Below are 20580 nucleotides of genomic sequence, written 5' to 3'. Positions count from 1 at the left end.
ACCCTCGCTCCATATACCTTTCTCGTTTTTTCGCTCCTTGGGTGATAGCATCAAAAGCTGATGTAGTAGCTGAAAAGTATGCTTTAAAATGATGCAACCTCAGCCCCAAACGAATGAAACCCACCCGATTCATGGGTTTTTATCATCTTCTTTCAACTGCTTATTGAAAAATTGTGCGCAACTCGCACAGAAATCATAAACAACGCCACAGGGTGCACAAATCCCCTCCGAATTTAACCTCCCCCCATCCCCCACGCAGTTGGCATTTATTGAAATCTGAAGAAGAAAAATTATATAACTATATATGTACATACATATGTATATAGTATGCGTCGTTGTGTGTACATATATAATTGCATGCTTTTAGGGTTGCTGCGATGAAATTGAAAAGCAAATACAACAATGCCAGCGAAGAAGACAGACGGGGAGAATCTGTAAATCGCAGAAAGTGAATCTTTGTAGACTGAGTGAAAACACTTAAGAACATACACCCACCCCTCTCCCTTCTCAAATTTGTTGTCGCTTTTTAATTCCTCTTGAATTTCTGGTAGTCAGGTGGAGATGGAGCTCAGAACTTTGCAGAATTGATTGGAGAAAGATTATGAATGCAAATTATAATAAAATTGCGTTTTGAAGGAATTATAAAAAAGGGAGCAATTTTAAATTGCAGGGTAACAAAAGTGCTGTGGGCATGAGCAGTTGAGTAATATAATATTTTTGTTTAAGATGGCAGATTTTTATTTTAGGATTCTGATAGACTTTTTGAAGAAATACATGATGTAGGCATTTGTTAGTTCTAAAAGGACGAGTTCTTTAAGACTTCGATTCTATGGAATGTATGCCTGGAAGTTAAACGCTCATTATGAAAGTTTTCAATGGCGATTAGCAGAGCAGAATTTTGGCCCAGGTCTTGGCCATACTTGACCAGGTTTTGGCGACTAAAGAGGCATTACCCATTTCCCATTCAACGCGATTTGTCGCAGCGTCTGCAAAGTTTTTCCCGACAACAAGAAGTGGCAAGGCATGGGAAAAATAACCAGAACCAGAGGAGGAAAAGCATTGTTGCAAGAATGGAAAGAATGGCGGGAGGGCGGAGTAGGGTACGATTTATCATCCATAAGTGGGAATTCATGGGCGAATTGTGAACGCAACATTTAACGCGCAGTCACAGGAAAAAGACTCACTTAAGGACTTAAACCACCTCGAAAGATATGGAAAGATAACACTGAATATTTTTGATCTATAGCCTGTGGGATGGCAGTGAAATCTTAAGGTTGATATATGTGCTTTCAAGCAATGTGCAACCAAAGTTTTGCTCAAAACTTTGCCTTAAAATGGAAACTGTAATCCTCGAATGCAAAGAAACATTGTCGTGGTTTTAAATTAATAAATGATTTATAAAACAGTTAAACCTCTTAGACTGATTACTAATCTGTGAATTTTATTTTTAATTGCAGACCTTCATAGTGCGTGGTTCCAGCCAGCCGAATACAATGGCCGTTTCAGTGAGATTGCCCCAGGATACGGGGCCGTACATCGAGCATTATCTCATCCAGTCGCACGATAACGTCCTGAGCTTGGAGAGCTCGAGATTCACGTTTGGATCGATACCCTCGCTAATTGCCCACTATGCCCAATGTTGCGATGAGTTGCCGGTGCAGTTGATGTTGCCACGTGTCCTCCGTGAGGCGAACAATCGAAAGAAGCTGAGTTCGCTGGCTCTGTTGGGTCAGGAGTTCTGGAGCTATGTGAGTAGTCCGGCTCTCTTGGGTCCAACAACGCCATCGGTGGCTCCGTCAAAGGATCAGCACTTGCTGGATGCCAAATCGCCGCTCTCACTAACGGAAACCAGTGGTCTTGGCACTGCCACCTTCTTTAGCGATGCCCTGTCCAAGCCACCGCCCACAGGAGCACCGCCACTGCCGGGTGGTGGTCTCTTCAGTCCCACCGGAAGTGGTCAATTGCTGGGCTTCTTTAGCCAGGCGGGCACTCCATCCGATACGACGAACTCGAGCCTTAGCTCCTTCACCACCAGCGGAGGTCAGCACATGCAGCTGCTGAGTCCGAATTCTGTAGATTCGGTGATACTCACCATGTCGCCAGTGGACAATCCGGGGCATTATTTGCCCGGTTCGACGGGTGCTCCCATGGCACCTTTATGCCCATCGGTTGTGGACCAACAGCTGAGCACCTTTAAAGTGGCCCAAACTGCGCCGGAAGTGGATCAAGTGCGTCCACAGCGACCGAAGCCACCAAATACGCTGAATCTCAAGCCGCCGGCACCACCACTGCGTTGGTCAAAGCCCCATTCTCCTGACCAGAATGGAAGTGCCAATGGCAATTTTACGGTAACAACCACGGTGACCTTCTCGATGGAGAACGGAGGTGGCGGCGGCAATGGACCGACGGTTGGTAATGGTAATGGCAAATTCGTGGAGGTTACTACGCCGGCGGCCAGTAATCCCTTTAATGCCCTACTCAACGGCCAGGCTAGCACTTTTCAGACATTCGCCAAGCGATTGTCGCCGGAGGGCGAGTGCAAGGACACGCTGTCCTCGCAGGGATCCTCCTCCAACGATGGTCGCTGGCCGCCGCCGGCCCGCAAGTTGCTCACCTCACCCATGACCCCGCTGACGCCCAGTGGCGGCAGCAGCAGCAGCGGCGGCAAATCCCGAAAGTCGCGAGCGGGCAAGGAGTCGCAGCACTACAAGGAGTCGGACATCCTCGAGAGCCCGCCGATGCAGTACTGCGCCAGTGCGCTAAGCGACAAGATCAGCGACTACGAGGACGTCTGGTCGCACGATCCCAGCGATCGCGCCAGTCTGCTGACCAGTTTTCGCCCGGCATTGGACACGGCGGGCGGCGTGATGAACCGACGACCAGATCTGCTGGCCGAGACTCGTAAGTTTTTATTCGCCTCGAGTGATATCTTGTCCAAAAATTAACTTGTTCTGTCCCCTATTCAGCGAGCACTCCCACACCGACGCAGCAATCTCACCTAACGCCCTGCGAGGAGGAAACCACTGCCACAGCCAACGAATCCTCCAGCCAATCTCTACTTCAGTTCTCCGGCGATGTGCCAGCTCGATCTCGAGCAGGCCTGCTCTTGCCAAATCTTTCGGGACAAGTGCCCCCTGTGGCCATGACCCAATCCATGACGGCGGCTGAGGACGATGGTGGCGATACGACGCCCACGGCCGAAGGACAAGCCAACGGAGCCAGTCGCAGCAAGCAGGGCAGTCCGTTTTATGCGGAACCAGCGGATGCACTGCGTCAGGCGGGCCTGACCAGCGCAGCCACGGCCATCTTGCGTCGCCAGCATCGCAGTCAAGTGTTACACGCCAGCCAAAGACACTCGGAACCACTTAAAGCGGGCTTCGGAGGATCCGGCAATGGTGCAATGCTGCAGCCCAGCGATCTGGAGAAGCTAGCTGGCAGCCTGGACGAACTGAAGCCCAAACCGAAGGTTTCCCAGCAGCAACAGCAACAGCAGCCCACCAAGCGGGCACGCAATCGCATCGATCACTGGCAATTGGACAGCAGTTGGGAGTTTATGGCCAAGCAGGATACGGGCAGTCATGCTGGCGGGGATTACGATACGGCAGCCATCGATTGGCAGGAGAAGGAGAATTCGCTGGGCCGGGATAGCCGTGCAGATGGGCAGGGAAAGAAGCGGACGCTGACCATCCATCAGATCATTGCCAATCGATTGCCCGACCTCAATCTGCCAGAGCTGGTACGTTGCTCAACGCCCCCGCAAACGGCCGCCCTGCAGCCGCATGTCCTGGGACAGGACAAGGTCGGACTCGGATGCGATGGCAGCCATAAGTCATTCCAGAGCCAGATCGGTTGCCGGCTCTCCTCCTACGACAACGTCTTCAGCCAGAACTCGTTCGGAGGCATCGATTCGGCGCAGTCCGACGATGGCACCATTTTCTCCGAGCCCTGGGACTCTTCCCAATGGGACACCTTCCTGCCCCACGATGGTAAGCCATATACATACCAGTTATATTCACACTTATTTATATTGATTCCCCTCTAGACGCCACCATCAATTCGGACACCATCCATCTGTCCAAGTGCCGACCCGCTCTCTCAGAGGACGACACTATTATCGAGGAACTACAAAGCACCAAAGACGGCAGCAATGGCAGCTGCAACCAGGACACACTCAAGGCGAACAGGAATGGTGCTGGACACCACAAGCCCAACAACACCGGCAATGGCAAGGCCAATAGTCGACCCAAAGTGGCCACAATTCTGCGGAACCCCAGCATGCGGGATCGTGAAGTCTTATGTGAGTAGTTAATGCATTCTTTTGGGTTATAATCAAGCAGGAAAATAATAAGTATATAAGCAACTATAAGTGTAATCTGGTTATCAGTCATAAATCGAAGTTCTCTAAGAACGAATACAACTGATAGAGCATCGAAATCGTGTCAATTGGTCGCCAGCACCTGCCAGCACATCGCCTTCAGAAGTCGTCTCGTGTGCTTGGGAAGTGGAGTAATGGTGATGATGATGATGATGATGGGGATCACGCTCAATTGCAATCTGTTATTATTATTGTTGCATCATACGCGTTCATGTGCCCCATGGTCATATGGTTATCAGCGGCAGCACATCGTCATCGATTGACGGAGCGATTGAGTGCACGGAACTTAAAGATCTGGAACCAAAGCCAATGAATCAATCAGAATCGAACTCGAATGACTTTGTTATTACTGAAAATGATTTTGATTTGTTTTGCTTAAAAAGTAGTTTACAAATAAGATTACTTTGAATATTATGAGTAATAACAACTACGTTCTTACTATAAACGCACGATTTGTAAAAGTAAATTCGAAATGAAAGCGTCTTTAGTTTGTTTGCAGAAATCATCAAAAAATAATAGTATTATATTAATCCTATTAAGAACTATATTTGTATTTTTATCAGTGAGAATGTGTAAGCTTTTGAGGTTGACTTTTATAGTGCTGATAAAACTGTATGTAATATAGGAACCAAAGCATAATCGCTTCTAACTGTGCAGATCTGTGCTTCAAATGGCTTAGGTCTGACATACGATGTCGTCTGCGGGCGGTTCAAACTGGATTGCAGCGACATCGACTGCAAGCGGCGTATAGCCTATAGCCTATCTGGAAAAAAGGAACACAGCTCCGCTGCCTCCGCCTGATGACTACAAAGCCTTGCCGAAACTTATCTGCTGCACAACAGCCTTCCAGTCGAACCCAATTCCGATCCCAGCTAATCCCGCCCCTTTCCTTATCCGCTGTCCAGTGATTTCTGCGTCGCAGTTGACAACTAAATACCATTTTAGATATGTATGTTCGCAAGGCAGCCGAGAGTGAGAGTGATTTACTTGGGAAATAGTTACTAATTCTTTGAAGAAATAATAATACAAGAGATATACTACTTGTACTGAATATATACCCTGAACAGCGTTACAAAGCTGAGGTTATAACCAAAATGCCCACATCGCAAGTGTATAGCACTGATCATCATTTTTTCCGACTTGATTGCCGGGGGCGGGTGGGTGTTGGTGTTCCAGAGAAAGACTTTGGAATGTAAACCGACGTAGCGACGCCGGCAGCGTTTTTATCAGCGAGCGCAAATTTCACCGCGCAGAGTTAAGGAGACTCTGAATGGGATGCGTAATTAATAGATGATGAGCAAACATGATGAACGCCGAGCACAAACACTATGCTGTATGTTTGCAGATTGGAATCGGATTCTATATCTCGACCTAGACAGTCTATTTTTGGGTCAGTGTAAGCAAAGACAAACATGACACCAACGACCAGTCCAGTCAGCCAGACAACAAAGACCATCTGATGCTGATGAAAGGCAAACAAACGCGTTGCTATTTTAAAAACGCACCCGAATGCAATCGATGCTAAAACGCAGTCGATGAGATATGTTTTTGGATTCGAATTTACATTTCGATTTGAATTTGAATTTGGTCCAGCCCAATTCACACGTGCTCGTTTTTCGCCGCCTTGCCGCCTGCCAACGGATTTGTTTGTCCCCGCGGGCATTGTAAAAGTTAATGGGGGGTGGCTGGGTGGGTGTATTCTAGACTGCACGGATTGATAAGCTAGCCAAATCTCTTGAGAGAAATCTTTATCCCAAACTCAATGCGCTTGGAGACGAGAGATTCGCGTGGCAGCTAAACAGGTAGAGTTGGGTTCAGTGCTCCCTTTTTGCCAAGGTTGAGTTCTAGCGATCTGAACTTTGGACGAGGAAGATCGAATGGCGAAAAACCCTCAACCGCAACCTGAAAACCTCCATTTACCGCCCGGAGGTTTTTCCGAATTGCGCATCAGACCCAAGTCGCAGGCTAATGCTGATGCAATCCAGGCAATCCATTGCGTTAGAACCCGGACGGAGTCGCGGTTCCAGTTTCGAGCTAGCCAGCGTGTCTATTGATAAGACCGTTGGGAGATAGAGGACTAGAATAGAAGAGCACATCAAGCAATTCCTTCAAGGACATGTTCAGGTTTCAGCTAGAAAACTAAAAGGTCAAATTGCTGTTGACGTTATATTGTCAATGTGATGCTTTTAGTCAATCGAGGCCGCAGGCAATAAGGAATAAACAAAAAAGAACATACATTTCGAATGGATAACTAAACAAGAAGTTCTTAATCGAAATATTCGAAAAACATATACTACTCAAATAGAAAGCAAAATATTATGGGTAAATTACTGTGATATATCGAAGCCACAGGGTTTACAGACCTCATTGTTTATATGAGTAATGTGAGGGGGGGCTCTAAAAATGCTTTTCGCATGGCACTCAAATGCGAACATCTGGGTTTTGTTTTGCAATGGGGTTTCCGACTCGTTCAGCGATACACAAAGGGTCCACAATGAATCAGCTCGCGAAGGCGATAGCTTGCGAGCGATTCCTACAGGTAGTGGCTTGGATGGACCAATGTCCAAAACACTACGCTGGGATTGGGCTACCTGGGAGTGGGTGGAATACCAATACAAGCCAGCGATTGAGTCATTGGCTTGCGCAACTGTACCTGGTAGGCGAGGAAGAAGCCGGAAATTCCCGGGACTCCTGTGGGTGTACACCACCCATAAAGGATGCGCACTACCTGCGCCCGAAGCTGACCTGCTTTGGGCGGAAAAGGTCATGCAAATGAGGCCGCCACTGGGCGAGTTGACACATTTAGCGGCGCCGCCGTCGCTATCTTTGTTTTTGCGGACTGCGACGTCGACGGCGGAGATGCCGTCGCCGTCTTATAAACTAATGCGTATGAAGTTCAGAATTAGTTTTGCATTGGCCGCGTTTAGAGCAGCAGCCTGCGAGAGCGAGCATCGAATCGAAACATATTTCGTTGAGCAAAAATTCTCGAGACGAAGATCCAACGATCGTCGGAGGAGAGTGAGAGTTGGACGCGACCGCCATCGCTTATCAATTAGCCGCAGCGTGTGCCGATGAGAAACCTGCGTTTCCGCCAATTCGTTTTAGCTGGCAAAAATCGCTACCGGATATACCATGAGTTGGTTCAGAAGATCGTCGCGTGCACCGTCCGTGAGCCGCCCGCATTCACCCGCATCACTCGACCAGCCGCAGCAGAATCCGTCCGATCAGCAGCATCAGCGCGACATGTCCAAGTCGCTAAGCTGGCTGGATGAGCGATGCATTGAACGGCAGGAGCCGGAGGAGTTCTTTCACGATCCCGACCATGTGCGACACTACAAGGAGGAAGCACAGTTCCTGAGCATCATGTCCGAATGGGAGATCATCGAGCATCCGCCGCAGTCCAATTACTTTTCGGCGGACTTTGAAGAGGAGCTACTGCAGCAACGAACACAGCTGCCAATCAGTTCACTAGAGGATATCAATCACAGGGATACGGATCTGGTTAAGGATAAAGAGTCAAAGGCTGAAGCCAAATCGAAACCTAAACGCAAACGAAAATTCCTGGAACTGCTATTCGTGGACAACATTCAGACTGGAATTGCCCTGCCCCAGGACGAGAATGAAAGCCCACAGCGGGCTCCATCTTCGCCAACAGCGGTGCTGTGCAAAAAGTCCAGAAAGTCCAGTAGTACCAACAGTATTGCCGTCCCATCCACCGTTGTGGCTACATGTCCGCAACAGGTGCTCAAAGACTGCCGCATCAATCGGAAACAACTTAAGACTGAAGCCCTGGCCAGCTCGATTATGGGTGCCATCGGGAAATGTCCCGCCGGGGAGGATTCCATGCCGGGGCCAGCTATCAACGAGCCGGATCAGTGCCATCCTGGTGAGCAGAACACCTGTGACCACTACGACATCAAACAGTTCTTTCACCTGGACGAACAGGGCAACATCCTGCTGAACATGGCGCACATTGTCGAATGTCAAGCACTGGGCCTGTGCCTTCAATCCCAGAGTCGTCGTCTCTATCGACGCTATCGACGTGGCTGTGAATGTGCCGACGAGGACTTTTGCCAGAGTCGTGGTTGCTGTCGCATCCTGCGTCGTTTGCTCCGACTGCTGTGTAAAATAATAGCTGGTAAGGGGAGGGTTCTTCAGTTGCTAAAGAAACTTTAGGATCTTTGATACTAGGGAGTCTCACTGATAATCTTCTCTACGTGAACCCATGTTATCTAGATAGTTTCTACAAATATTTACCCTTACTATATATCTGTTAACTAACAAATCTCTATCTCTTTCATTCTTGCAGGTCACCCCCGCAACAAGATGAGCATTCAGAGCTGCGGACCTGGCGATTCTTTGAGGGCATACACCCTTCAATTGGCTCAGGATCCCAGCTCGACGTTTGCACGCAACATTGAGAACTTCATTTGCTGCACCAAGGAGTCCCGGGAGGCGGCGCCCCAGGTGGTGATGCGAAATATGCGCCAGTTTATGAGCGGCATGAAGAACTATCTGGTGAAGCATGGCGAGGGCAAGTTCCATGCGGAACTGGAGACGGCCAGGGCGCGACTCAAGTCGGATGAGTTCCTCAACCTGGACGCCATGCTGGAGACGGTAATGCACCAGTTGGTGGTGCTGCCGTTGCGGGAGCACCTCTATGGCATTTTCGTCGATCACTATCAGCGCAGCGAGGATATCCAATTGCTGGCGCAGAATGTGCGTTACGCCTGCGAACGGGAGGCTGCCGACTTTGGCATCAGGCCCACGGTAACGCCGCCATCACAGGCTGCCCTGCGGCTCATCGCTAATCTGCTGTGGCGTCTCCAGGAGGCCGAGTTGCCGCTCGACAAGTTGGAGCTCTTCCTGTGCGTCATCTCGACGGTATTTGACGCCACCGGTTGTCCGCGTGGCCAGCAGCTGGGCGCCGACGACTTCCTGCCCGTACTGGTCTATGTGGTGGCCAAGTGCGGATTTGTGGGCGCCGAGATCGAGGCGGAGTTCATGTGGGGCCTCCTCCAGCCGACGCTGCTTAACGGGGAGCCGGGCTACTACCTGACCGCCCTCTGCAGCGCTGTCCAGGTGCTCAAGACCTTCATGGCGTCCGAGGGGGAAAGCGGCAGCGGATCTCTAGACGTAAGTAGCAATCGCAAATGAGCTGAGTTTCCTTACTAAGTACCTTACTTGAGGAAAGCAACAAGGAAAGACAAACTATTAAATCTATATTAAGTTGACGCTTGAATCTAGACTTCGTACATAGGATAATAGATAATCATTGGATGCTAATAAGCCACATAAAATACACATTGACTATTAGATTTTGTATTTAATTAATAGTACATATTAAAACAATAAATATAATTATCGTACATCAGTACATCAACAATATTATACTCAAAAAGGAAAAGTTAGATTTGATAAGCTTGTTGTATGAAAATATGGAAAACTTAGCTCACGCTCTAAAACCCCAATAGTTGTGCAGTGACTAACCATAAACTTCTGCTTTTAGTGGCGCTCCAGCTGCCTACCCGCCTGCTCCAGCGTGCTGCGCGTGATCATACCGGACGAGTGCAACGGATCCCTACAGACGAGGACACTTCCGGTGCGACCACACACCACCACCCGTGAGGTGTGCCGCATCATTGCGCACAAGGCGCGCATCACAAATCCGCAGGACTACGCGCTCTTTAAGCTGGTCGATGGCGAGGAGACGCTGCTGACGGACGCAGAGTGTCCGCAGGATGCCCGATTGGCGGCCAAGGGAAAGCATTGCATGCTGGCCTACAAGCGGATCGATGCCAAGATCGCCTGGCCGACTGCCCAGCTGGCAGGACACTGAATCATCAGCTCGGGGATGCGCCCGATGCACACATACGACATACCGCCCCGCCCGCTCTGCCCTTCTTGCTCACTAACCAAGCATATTTGATTAATAATTTATTATTATTACATTAAAATATACTTAGTAGCCTGTAAGTAAAGCTAATTAATGCTAATTAGAAAACATCTAATGTGTACTAAACATCAGTATTGAGTTAAGTGTGTTTTTTTTTCCTGACCCACGGGTCAAGCCCCCTTTTTTTTGCTAATAAATGTACTATGCGAATACATATACACATATATACGATATATAAACTTTTAGCAAGTAGAGTTGCAATTACTGCACAAAGAAAGCGATGGAGTCATCTAAACGAATCTACACTCTAAACATATATGCAAACACGAGCATGCCATCTGGGCGTATATTCCATTTGGTGTGGATCGTGTGTGCCACCCTGGAGACCAAAAGCACAGTTCAACAATCACAGCAACAATCAATCATTCATTCAATCAAACATTTAAACGATTATGCGTGCATCATCATCATCAAACTACACAAAAGGCATTTAGGTGTGAATGGGTTTCGTGTTTTTTTTATTAAGAAGCAAAACCATATTATATTGAAGTATAAACCATTAAATTTTAATATTTATGTTCAACTAAACACTGCTATCAACCCTTGAGATATACATAAATACATAAATATTTTTTGTATACTTTGTAAAATATGTGACACGTAATCCAAATAGCAAGCAAATAAATAACCAAAATAAAATAAGGGTCTTTTAATGTATTATTAGTGATTGGAGTGGCAGTGTGGACACTGGTTCCTCAAAATAGGCCTCTACACTCCCATTGTATCATGCAACATACTTTGGGGCTATGAATTCAAAACAAAGCTTCATTTGGATTGTATTTGCAAACAAAAAAAAAAACAGATGTCCGGAAAACACACATACAGACACTGATCCCCACGACTCCCGGATTGTTTTTGGTTTTTTTTTAGGAATTAGAGAGGTGGGGGCTATCGCCCGGGTTCATGCTGGATTGACTAGCCAAAGAAAAAGTCGAGAGCCATCTGGGGACTTAATTGGCCCCACAGGCTATTCAAATCTCGAACCGAAGCAGCGTCGTCTGGACAGATAACGTTATGTCCGGTGATAGATTTGCAAATGCGATTGTCGTCTGAGGTCTCGAAATTAAATTGTCAATATATGCGGGCTTATTGTTGCCAAGAATCGATGCTCTCTTCTTGGACTCTCCCAGCGAAAATAGCCGAATCAAATGGCGCAAATCAATCTGGAATCTGTTGTATAGTAGAACTATCAACGCCACTCTGCTCCTTTGTTTTGATGGAAATTCGAATTCGGTGCGATAAGGTCTACACGCTCGCACGAAAGACGATCGACGGACGGACACGGACTGAACTTTTAATTTCGCAACGTGTGCAAAAACGCACCGAAAGCATCAACAAGTTTTCTCATAGAAAAAATATAAAATTACAAACTTAATTCATACTATGCCGTTATAAAAATTGCAAACATTAATTTAAAAAAGTAATCAAAAAGTGGCAAAAATTATTAGTATTGAGTTTTTTGTCAAAAATAGTTTTCCAGATTTTTTGTGAAAAAAATTATCGGTATTTTGATCAAAACATTGAAAATAATGACCCAAATAGGGAAGGTCATACCTCGTTGAGTTTGTTTTTCAAATCCCAATCGATTTGCATTCAAGTTTAGAAATTCTAGGATTTTTTAATTTTTCGAAAATTTTGATGATGGTACCAAGTGATCATAATCAGTAACAGGTGTATACTGAAAACCAACTGATCGTTGGTCACCTTCTGGAATTCCTGTTCGCCTGGTAATTTAAACCGAAAAATCAAACAATTTGCATTACAAAATACGCGTTTTTGTGCCGAATTTGTTAGATTTTTGGATTTTTGGTACCAAGTGATCATAATCAGTAACAGGTGTATACTGAAAACCAACTGATCGTTGGTCACCTTCTGGAATTTCTGTTCGCCTGGTAATTTAAACCGAAAAATCAAACAATTTGCATTACAAAATACGCGTTTTTGTGCCGAATTTGTTAGATTTTTGGATTTTTGGTACCAAGTGATCATAATCAGTAACAGGTGTATACTGAAAACCAACCGATCGTTGGTCACCTTCTGGAATTTCTGTTCGCCTGGTAATTTAAACCGAAAAATCAAACAATTTGCAATACGCGTTTTTGTGCCGAATTTGTTAGATTTTTGGATTTTTGGTACCAAGTGATCATAATCAGTAACAGGTGTATACTGAAAACCAACTGATCGTTGGTCACCTTCTGGAATTCCTGTTCGCCTGGTAATTTAAACCGAAAAATCAAACAATTTGCATTACAAAATACGCGTTTTTGTGCCGAATTTGTTAGATTTTTGGATTTTTGGTACCAAGTGATCATAATCAGTAACAGGTGTATACTGAAAACCAACTGATCGTTGGTCACCTTCTGGAATTCCTGTTCGCCTGGTAATTTAAACCGAAAAATCAAACAATTTGCATTACAAAATACGCGTTTTTGTGCCGAATTTGTTAGATTTTTGGATTTTTGGTACCAAGTGATCATAATCAGTAACAGGTGTATACTGAAAACCAACTGATCGTTGGTCACCTTCTGGAATTCCTGTTCGCCTGGTAATTTAAACCGAAAAATCAAACAATTTGCATTACAAAATACGCGTTTTTGTGCCGAATTTGTTAGATTTTTGGATTTTTGGTACCAAGTGATCATAATCAGTAACAGGTGTATACTGAAAACCAACCGATCGTTGGTCACCTTCTGGAATTTCTGTTCGCCTGGTAATTTAAACCGAAAAATCAAACAATTTGCAATACGCGTTTTTGTGCCGAATTTGTTAGATTTTTGGATTTTTGGTACCAAGTGATCATAATCAGTAACAGGTGTATACTGAAAACCAACTGATCGTTGGTCACCTTCTGGAATTCCTGTTCGCCTGGTAATTTAAACCGAAAAATCAAACAATTTGCATTACAAAATACGCGTTTTTGTGCCGAATTTGTTAGATTTTTGGATTTTTGGTACCAAGTGATCATAATCAGTAACAGGTGTATACTGAAAACCAACTGATCGTTGGTCACCTTCTGGAATTCCTGTTCGCCTGGTAATTTAAACCGAAAAATCAAACAATTTGCATTACAAAATACGCGTTTTTGTGCCGAATTTGTTAGATTTTTGGATTTTTGGTACCAAGTGATCATAATCAGTAACAGGTGTATACTGAAAACCAACTGATCGTTGGTCACCTTCTGGAATTCCTGTTCGCCTGGTAATTTAAACCGAAAAATCAAACAATTTGCATTACAAAATACGCGTTTTTGTGCCGAATTTGTTAGATTTTTGGATTTTTGGTACCAAGTGATCATAATCAGTAACAGGTGTATACTGATTTTTTTCAAATTTTAACGATGTTACCCCTTACAAAAAATGCGAAAATTTGGCCAAAAATAAACTTGACCAAATCCGTTTAAAAGTGAAATATGTGGTTAGTATTGGTTATTAGGAGTATAAAATGGTAATTCTTTTTGCTGTCTTACCATTTTTAGTCAAGTTATAGCCAAAAAGGGCAACTTGAAAATTGAGTTTTTTGTCAAAAATAGTTTTCCAGATTTTTTGTGAAGAAAATATTTAGTATTTTTATCAAAACATTCAAAATAATGATCCAAATACGGATTGTCATACCCCGTTAAAAAGAGTAATTGGCTGTTTAAATTGTTAATTTATTGTCTTTCTGGCTGTTTAGTTTAGTTAGGAAGAAAGTAATTAATCGTAGATATACCAATCATTCATAATTCCAACTCTCAATTATCTTCGATCCGATTTAGGCATGTTCTTTGTCTACGCCAAATTCTTGTGACTCCAATTGGGTTATTAACTTTTGAAAATGATCTTAGAACTTTTCCTTTGTTTTGCTTTCGTGCAACAATTGTAAATTGATACTGATTGGAGTTTGAGCAAGCCATAAATTTTTGGTTTAATTATAAATAGATAGCAACGATCGCCATCGCTGGCCAGTCGCGATCGCAGCGGCTCTTGATTTTTGATATTTGGAGTGTGCTCTTATCATCGCGACACTGCGACAGCAACAAAAAGCTCCAGTGACGCGATAATAAACAATTATTGCCAGGCCAAATGGTTCCAGATCCCCAATAGCCCCATCCCCCCTGGCGAAGAAGAAGATTAAGAGGCCAAAAATCGGTGCACAGGGAGAAACTGGTATAGTTTTTGCCAGAGTTTCAGAAGTACAGTTTCTCTGGAGCTTTAAGCTTTAAGATTTCATTTCGGAAGGTCAATTATCTCCTACATGGCTTCCAAAAAGCACCACGCGAATTCTTCAGAATCCTTTGAAACTCTCTTGTCTTGTTGATCGCGTAATTTTATAATGAAAACATTTTCCCACAATATTTTGTTGATAAACAACACATGCGATCCCATTTTTTTGAAACGTGCAAAAACAATCGAATACGCGGGGGGGCGGGGGTGCAGAAGGGGAGGTACGATGTTTTGATTAGAAGCTTCTAAGTACAGAAAGTCAGGCGGGTAATAAAAACAAAAGATTGACGAGAGTAAATATATTGATTGCACGGATGAAGTGGGCCGTTCGATAACTTTACGAAAGTCCCATAACCAACTGGTGATTGCTCGCCGCCAATTCGTTGGCCAAGTGGTGAAGTTGCGGGGTGGATTAAGGGCCACAGTCGAGGGTGTGCCATAAAATTAGCTCAGGTCCCGACGCTCGTGTGATCAATCGATTCGATCTTAGACTTTGTTGCCAAGCTATGATTAATTAGTACAGTTTGATTGATCCAGTAAGTTACTTCATCTTCCTGAAAAGAATTTGACTTTTCACAAAAATTGAAGTCAGTATTTGTATTAGTTTAAAAATAGTTCCTATTAAGTTAGTTCTTAAAGTTTCCTATCTGTGTTTGTGAAGATTTAGAGACTTCCTAACAAAAGTATCACACAATTGTAATAAATACCCAATCACCTTATAAAGTTTATTCAACCATAACATCCGGGTTCCCCGTATATTTTGTTCACTCTCCGATAGGAAAACCTCTTAGCAAAGGACCCCAGTTGCTTTAATATTTATATTGTTATATTATAATTGCAGCACAAAGTGGAAACCATAAACCAATTCAATAAAATAATTAATGTCAAATAATTGATAATGTCGAAAGTATTTATATGGCCGCCCAGAAGTAAGACGACATCTCTATGGTCTAGCCAGTTGTTTCCTTCCACCGATAAGCGCTCGTCCCACCCAAAACACACTCCAACTGTTTGGGCCACCCACGCGAAATCCGTGTACCTTTGGCCCAGGGTAACAGAACCAGTATTAGTTATAGTACACATACTATAGCAGCCGGAATTAAGACCGAGCTAGTTATCGCATTACGCATACGCCTCGGGTGCGCAGGGCTAGCAGGTGCAGTGTCTGCATTTCTATTTGTTTTGGCAAAACAATCGGAAATCTTACAGAACATTACAAATATGTTGTTTATGATATTCACTAAGCAAGCCTTACTTATTGTTCTTAATGATTACTTCACATTAAAGTGTGTCAAATATCGCTCATCCGTCACGTTGTACATAATATTAATTTGCTTAACTTTACTTCACAGAACAACTAACTTTGCCCCACTGTGCGGTGAGAGCGAGAGAAACCGCCTAGCTGGCGCATTGGCAATCTGAGACCCAACCGAAGATCCAATCGCTTGGAGGTGATATAGTACTCAATATAAAGTCGTACTGTCGGCTTGGCGATCCGAACTGAAAAGCTGGCCGTCGCATAAGCGAAACCAAAAGCAAACCACTTGGCATTCGCGCTGGGCGAGCTGAACAGTGCGAGCGTCAAGTGTCGCGACGGTTTTTTATATTAAATAAATAATTCATATTTTCCGCTGACATCCCATACCAAACCACACCACACCACATACATTCACATCTGTTTTTTGTTTTCGTTTGCGTTGCGGTTTTTTTTTTGTGTGTGCGCGAGAGCGTTTCGATTTGGATCATCTCGAGATCAGATCAGTTGTAAACAAAGAGATCGTGCGCCCAGTCAATCCAGTGAGCAGCAAGTCACCAGGAGAAGATCAGCCATGGAGGTGTACACGTCGGACAGCTCGGACACGGATTCGCGGGAGCAGAAGACACTGGACTTTGGCCGCATGAGCCTGGACCTGGTCACGCTGGAGGATCACCTGGCCTCGCCGCAGAAGGCTCTGCTCAAGTCCAGTGGCGACATCGAGACCATGCTGCTCAATCACAATCGATTGGTCGGCTTGCCCCGTCTACTGCTGCAGTTCGGCAATCTGAAGATTCTGGATCTCAGCTCGAATGCCATCACCACGCTGCCGGATGCCGTCTGCCAACTGCCGCTGGTCACCCTGATAGCCAAGAACAACCTGCTGACCAATGCCTCGCTGCCCAAATCGCTGCTCACCAAAATGGCCAATGGCAATGCCAATGCCACCGGTGGCTCCAACTCCACGCTCAAGGAGCTCAATCTGAGTGGCAATCAGCTAACCCACTTTCCGGAACAGGTCACCGAGCTGCGCCACCTCAAGTACCTCTATCTGGGGGGGAACAAGATCTCCAGCGTCTCGAAGGATATCTGGAAGATGCAAAGGTATGTTCTAGTTGCGATCGTTTGCTTGCCCAAGTGTTTTTGTTTTGGCTTTGTTTGCTCGTGGGTACATTTATCTGCCTTTCTGATTGAATCAGACAAAGAAAAACAAAACTATAATAGGTAAAGTATCAGGCACGATTACAGGGTCGAAGTATATCAAGAAACATATATACAAGATCATTTCAACAAATTCAATAAGCCCTAAAAATGTATTTTTATAGTTGATTTTATTTGGAATTCTCAAAACTACGAATTCGCATATTTTGGATTTTATATAATATTTGAAACTTGATTACTTTCGATTTGGTTCGCAAAAATGAAAGAAAAGAACCCGTGAAGGTCAAAAATGAAACTTGAGACTGACAAACAATGGTCAAAACACACGAAAAGGGCGATAAGTTGGAATAAAATTAATAGTATAGATAACGAAAAATGGTCAAATTATTAGATTTATGAGTGCTTTGCAATTATAATTTCATTGGTGGCGACATTTGAATCAAGTGGACTTGGGTATATATTACCCTATACGTATATGTTTCCAATCTTTAAACTGAATTTGTAATAAATTCCTGGAACAGCACTCAGTTAGCCTACAAAATATAGTTCCCTTTACACCAAAACTGTTACATTATCAGTGGAAGCCAATTGTACAAGTCGGGTGACGCAGAGGCGTCTCTTTGCTTGATTTATTTGGGAGTTGATTGGGTTTTGCCCTCTGCCATTCCTTTTCTGCAAGTGTAGTGGATCCCAATCCACTCGTGGAGAACGGGGCGACGACTGCTCGCTGTTGCCATGTATAAAAGCACGGGCACAGACGAGATCGTATTATATAGCTATATAGCCGGGGAGCTGATAACGCCGGTCTGCCACTTGTCCGGCGGTTGGGCGCTTCCAACGGGTCGGTGGAGGAATGGTGGTTCGGTGGATTCGGGGATCGGCTGGTGGCGGCGCTGGCGGTGGCGACGTAAAGGCCAAATCTAGCAAAAACAAGTACTCGAATCGACCCAACCGATTTGGTCGGCCCATAAAGATACGGCCGTGTATTAATATAATAATAAACAAAGTGCAAAAATGGCACAAATACAACAAAATCGCACAAAAAAAAAATATCAAATATCAGTTGAAAAACAATTTAAACACTTGAGGGTCTCGACCGATTGTTACCCTGCTCAAAAATTCCATTCAAAAAAAATAATAATTAAAATTAAATAATGCCTTTTGGAACCTATCTTTATACCATATCTGAGCATACCTTTGTTTATGGCTTAATAGGCTTAATAACTTAATAAGCAACTACATGAGTACCAGGTGCATAAATTCAAATGGGCATTAGTTATCGGTGGGCCTGGACTTTGCGATGACGACGAGGGTATTGATTGTTTCGCACCTAAGACCCCATAGGAATGTCAAGAGGACCCTGTGGCCATTGGGGGGCATTGGGTGTGTGTGTGTGTGTGGGTGTGCACAGTAGAGTGTGCCTATAAACCATGACATAAGCCCCTCAGCTAAGTGATTCACTTCAGAATGTGCCAACACTTATGGTACAGGAAGTAGCAGTAGTAGTAGTAGTAGAAGAGTAGAAATATTTTCTACTGCTTAAAATTAAACCTGATCCAAATTAATCAAATAAAATTACTTTCGAATTAATTGATTTTGTCAATTTCAAATTAAATCATCGATCATTGCCTATCAACATTACATTTGACTCGTTTGAAAGTAAAATTGTTTCAACCACTATGAAATATTACTTCACATCAGACCAGCTTTTAGTCTTAATTAAAATTGAATTGCATATTTAATATAAATATATATAATTCTCGGCTACACCCAAGGCCGAAGTCAAGAGATTTCATTCTCATTTCATTAAGTAATTGCTTATTTGTTTATCTCTACTGAAGTTCATTTGAATATTTTTTCTACTATAAGTAACTAAATAGCACTTTGATAGTTGGTAACTGTTTAAAAAAAAAGTATTAATATATATGTTACTTAATCTGCGCACCTTTTGATATATATAAATACATTCCAAGTCTAATATTCTGATGCAATCATACCCATAGATAACTGAGGTAGCTAACTTCGAGCTACATTTGTATCTTTGCAGTCTGCATGTGCTGTCCCTCGGCGGCAATCTAATCAGCGAAGTTCCCGAGGCGGTGGGTTCCCTTAACCAGCTGCAGGCTCTCGTCCTGTGCGACAATCTGATCGAGATCCTGCCGACCAGCATCGCCCGACTGAAGAACCTCAAGTCGCTGCTGCTGCACAAGAACCGTCTGCGTCATCTTCCCAAGGACATCGTGGCACTGAAGAACCTGACTGAGGTAAGAAGCGATTCCATCAATAAGAATATGACTTTCAGAAATAATTAAATGGCATTATCCTTACTGATTCTCATCCTCCGTGTGCTCTTGTCATCTACAGCTGAGCCTACGTGACAATCCGCTGGTGGTGCGCTTCGTCCAGGACATGGCGCTGAAGCCACCTACCCTCCTGGAGCTGGCTGGTCGCATGGTGAAGGCCAGCGGCCAGCGACCCGGACCCTATGACATCCCCAGGACACTGGCCGAGTATTTGAACAGCGCCAACTGCTGCGTGAATCCCAATTGCAAGGGCGTCTTCTTCGACAACCGGGTGGAGCACATCAAGTTCGTGGACTTTTGCGGAAAGTACCGTGTGCCATTGCTGCAGTACCTCTGCTCCTCCAAGTGCATCGAGCCAGAGCAGCCGGCGACGCGCGGCTCATCCGTTCCGGCGGCGAGCGCCAGCAGCGGATTCATGATGCGCAAGGTGCTGCTGGGCTAGCCGGCATTCCGGCCCGGCCCGGCCCACTCCGGCTCCTGGGGCCATAACCATATATTGTCCGGGAGCGCGAGCGGAGCGTCGACCGATCCGGTATCGGATTTGGAGCGGACACAGAGATACGAAATCGATATCGGATTGGGAATCGGAGGCGGAAGCGGTAGCGGAACTTGGGAGCGAAACGGAACGGAAACGAGAGCTTAAGCGGAAATGGTTGGATGGATGGCACCACGCGTTCCGAGGAACCGAGGTGTCCGCCAACCACCGCCGCTCGCCGGGATTCCCATTGGCTTCTTCACACGTTATCAAATCCAATTTGAACTAGTTTGCTAAGTGATTACACCAACTGTTTGTTTGCCCGCCGCCTTGCGTGCCAATTTCTGTGTTTCTGTTTGCTTGTTTGTTTGCTTGTTAGTCACACCTACACAATCTATACCAAAGAAACTCGCCTGGCTTTCACTGGGCAAAAACAAAAAGAAAAGGATTCGAGTGGCTAGCGAAGCATTCGGCGATTAAAAGCGCCGATATGGCAGATTGCACTAGTCTAACGGACCTTATCTAGCCCCATAAATTGAGTTAGTAACCAACAAATTTAGCACAACTGTTAAATATTTCACAAACTATAACTGCAACCATAATCAGATTAACGCCCGGATTCTATCCGTTCAAAAGCGAATCATTTCATTTAAAATGCCGACAAAATGACCCCATTCAGGTATTCCAACAAGTTCCGTTAAATGTCCTTTGTCCTGGAATACCTCAACCTTACACAATTGTAATCAAAGCTTTGCCCAATTGCCAAATTTATAATAAAAAGTGGACCAAACCTTTAGCAACCTTTTGCTAACCTATTCCGACCGCGTTTTGGTAAATCCTCTTATGCTATTAG

The 20580-nt window shown here is 44.8% G+C and overlaps 2 protein-coding genes across 6 annotated transcripts in view; both read left to right on the top strand.

Moving 5' to 3' along the window:
* The window catches only part of LOC6740063 (protein sprint), an 87625-nt gene extending 76507 nt beyond the window's left edge, over positions 1–11118 (top strand). For 4 of the 5 annotated variants that reach the window (XM_016180834.3, XM_016180838.3, XM_016180833.3 and 1 more), the window contains 5 exons: positions 1458–2901; positions 2967–3986; positions 4043–4297; positions 8685–9511; positions 9885–11118. In XM_016180834.3, the coding sequence (XP_016038796.1) occupies positions 1458–2901; positions 2967–3986; positions 4043–4297; positions 8685–9511; positions 9885–10214 (3876 nt within the window). In that variant the 3' untranslated portion in view covers positions 10215–11118. Of the gene's footprint in view, positions 1–1457; positions 2902–2966; positions 3987–4042; positions 4298–7254; positions 8514–8684; positions 9512–9884 lie in introns of those variants that run through there. The other variant, XM_016180835.3, reaches the window with a different exon arrangement.
* A 4865-nt stretch (positions 11119–15983) lies between these two features.
* Positions 15984–20542, top strand: LOC6725599 (leucine-rich repeat-containing protein 58). The gene is made up of 3 exons (XM_002106570.4): positions 15984–16892; positions 18997–19213; positions 19314–20542. The coding sequence occupies exons 1-3, from the start codon at positions 16363–16365 to the stop codon at positions 19692–19694; spliced, it is 1128 nt and encodes a 375-aa protein (XP_002106606.1). The 5' UTR covers positions 15984–16362; the 3' UTR covers positions 19695–20542.
* The last annotated feature ends 38 nt before the right edge of the window (positions 20543–20580 follow it).

Source organism: Drosophila simulans, chromosome X, assembly GCF_016746395.2.
Source record: "Drosophila simulans strain w501 chromosome X, Prin_Dsim_3.1, whole genome shotgun sequence".
NCBI classification, from domain to species: Eukaryota; Metazoa; Arthropoda; class Insecta; order Diptera; family Drosophilidae; genus Drosophila; species Drosophila simulans.
Note: the sequence above shows the minus strand (reverse complement) of the source record. Positions and strands in the feature narration are given on the sequence as shown.

What these genes read in the sequence shown, in the direction of transcription:
- LOC6725599 (XM_002106570.4), top strand. Translation starts at nt 16,363, where the DNA reads ATGGAGGTGTACACGTCGGACAGCTCGGACACGGATTCGCGGGAGCAG. An exon ending in GATATCTGGAAGATGCAAAG is followed by an intron (nt 16,893 to 18,996) that starts GTATGTTCTAGT and finishes GTATCTTTGCAG; the next exon opens with TCTGCATGTGCTGTCCCTCG. An exon ending in CACTGAAGAACCTGACTGAG is followed by an intron (nt 19,214 to 19,313) that starts GTAAGAAGCGAT and finishes TGTCATCTACAG; the next exon opens with CTGAGCCTACGTGACAATCC.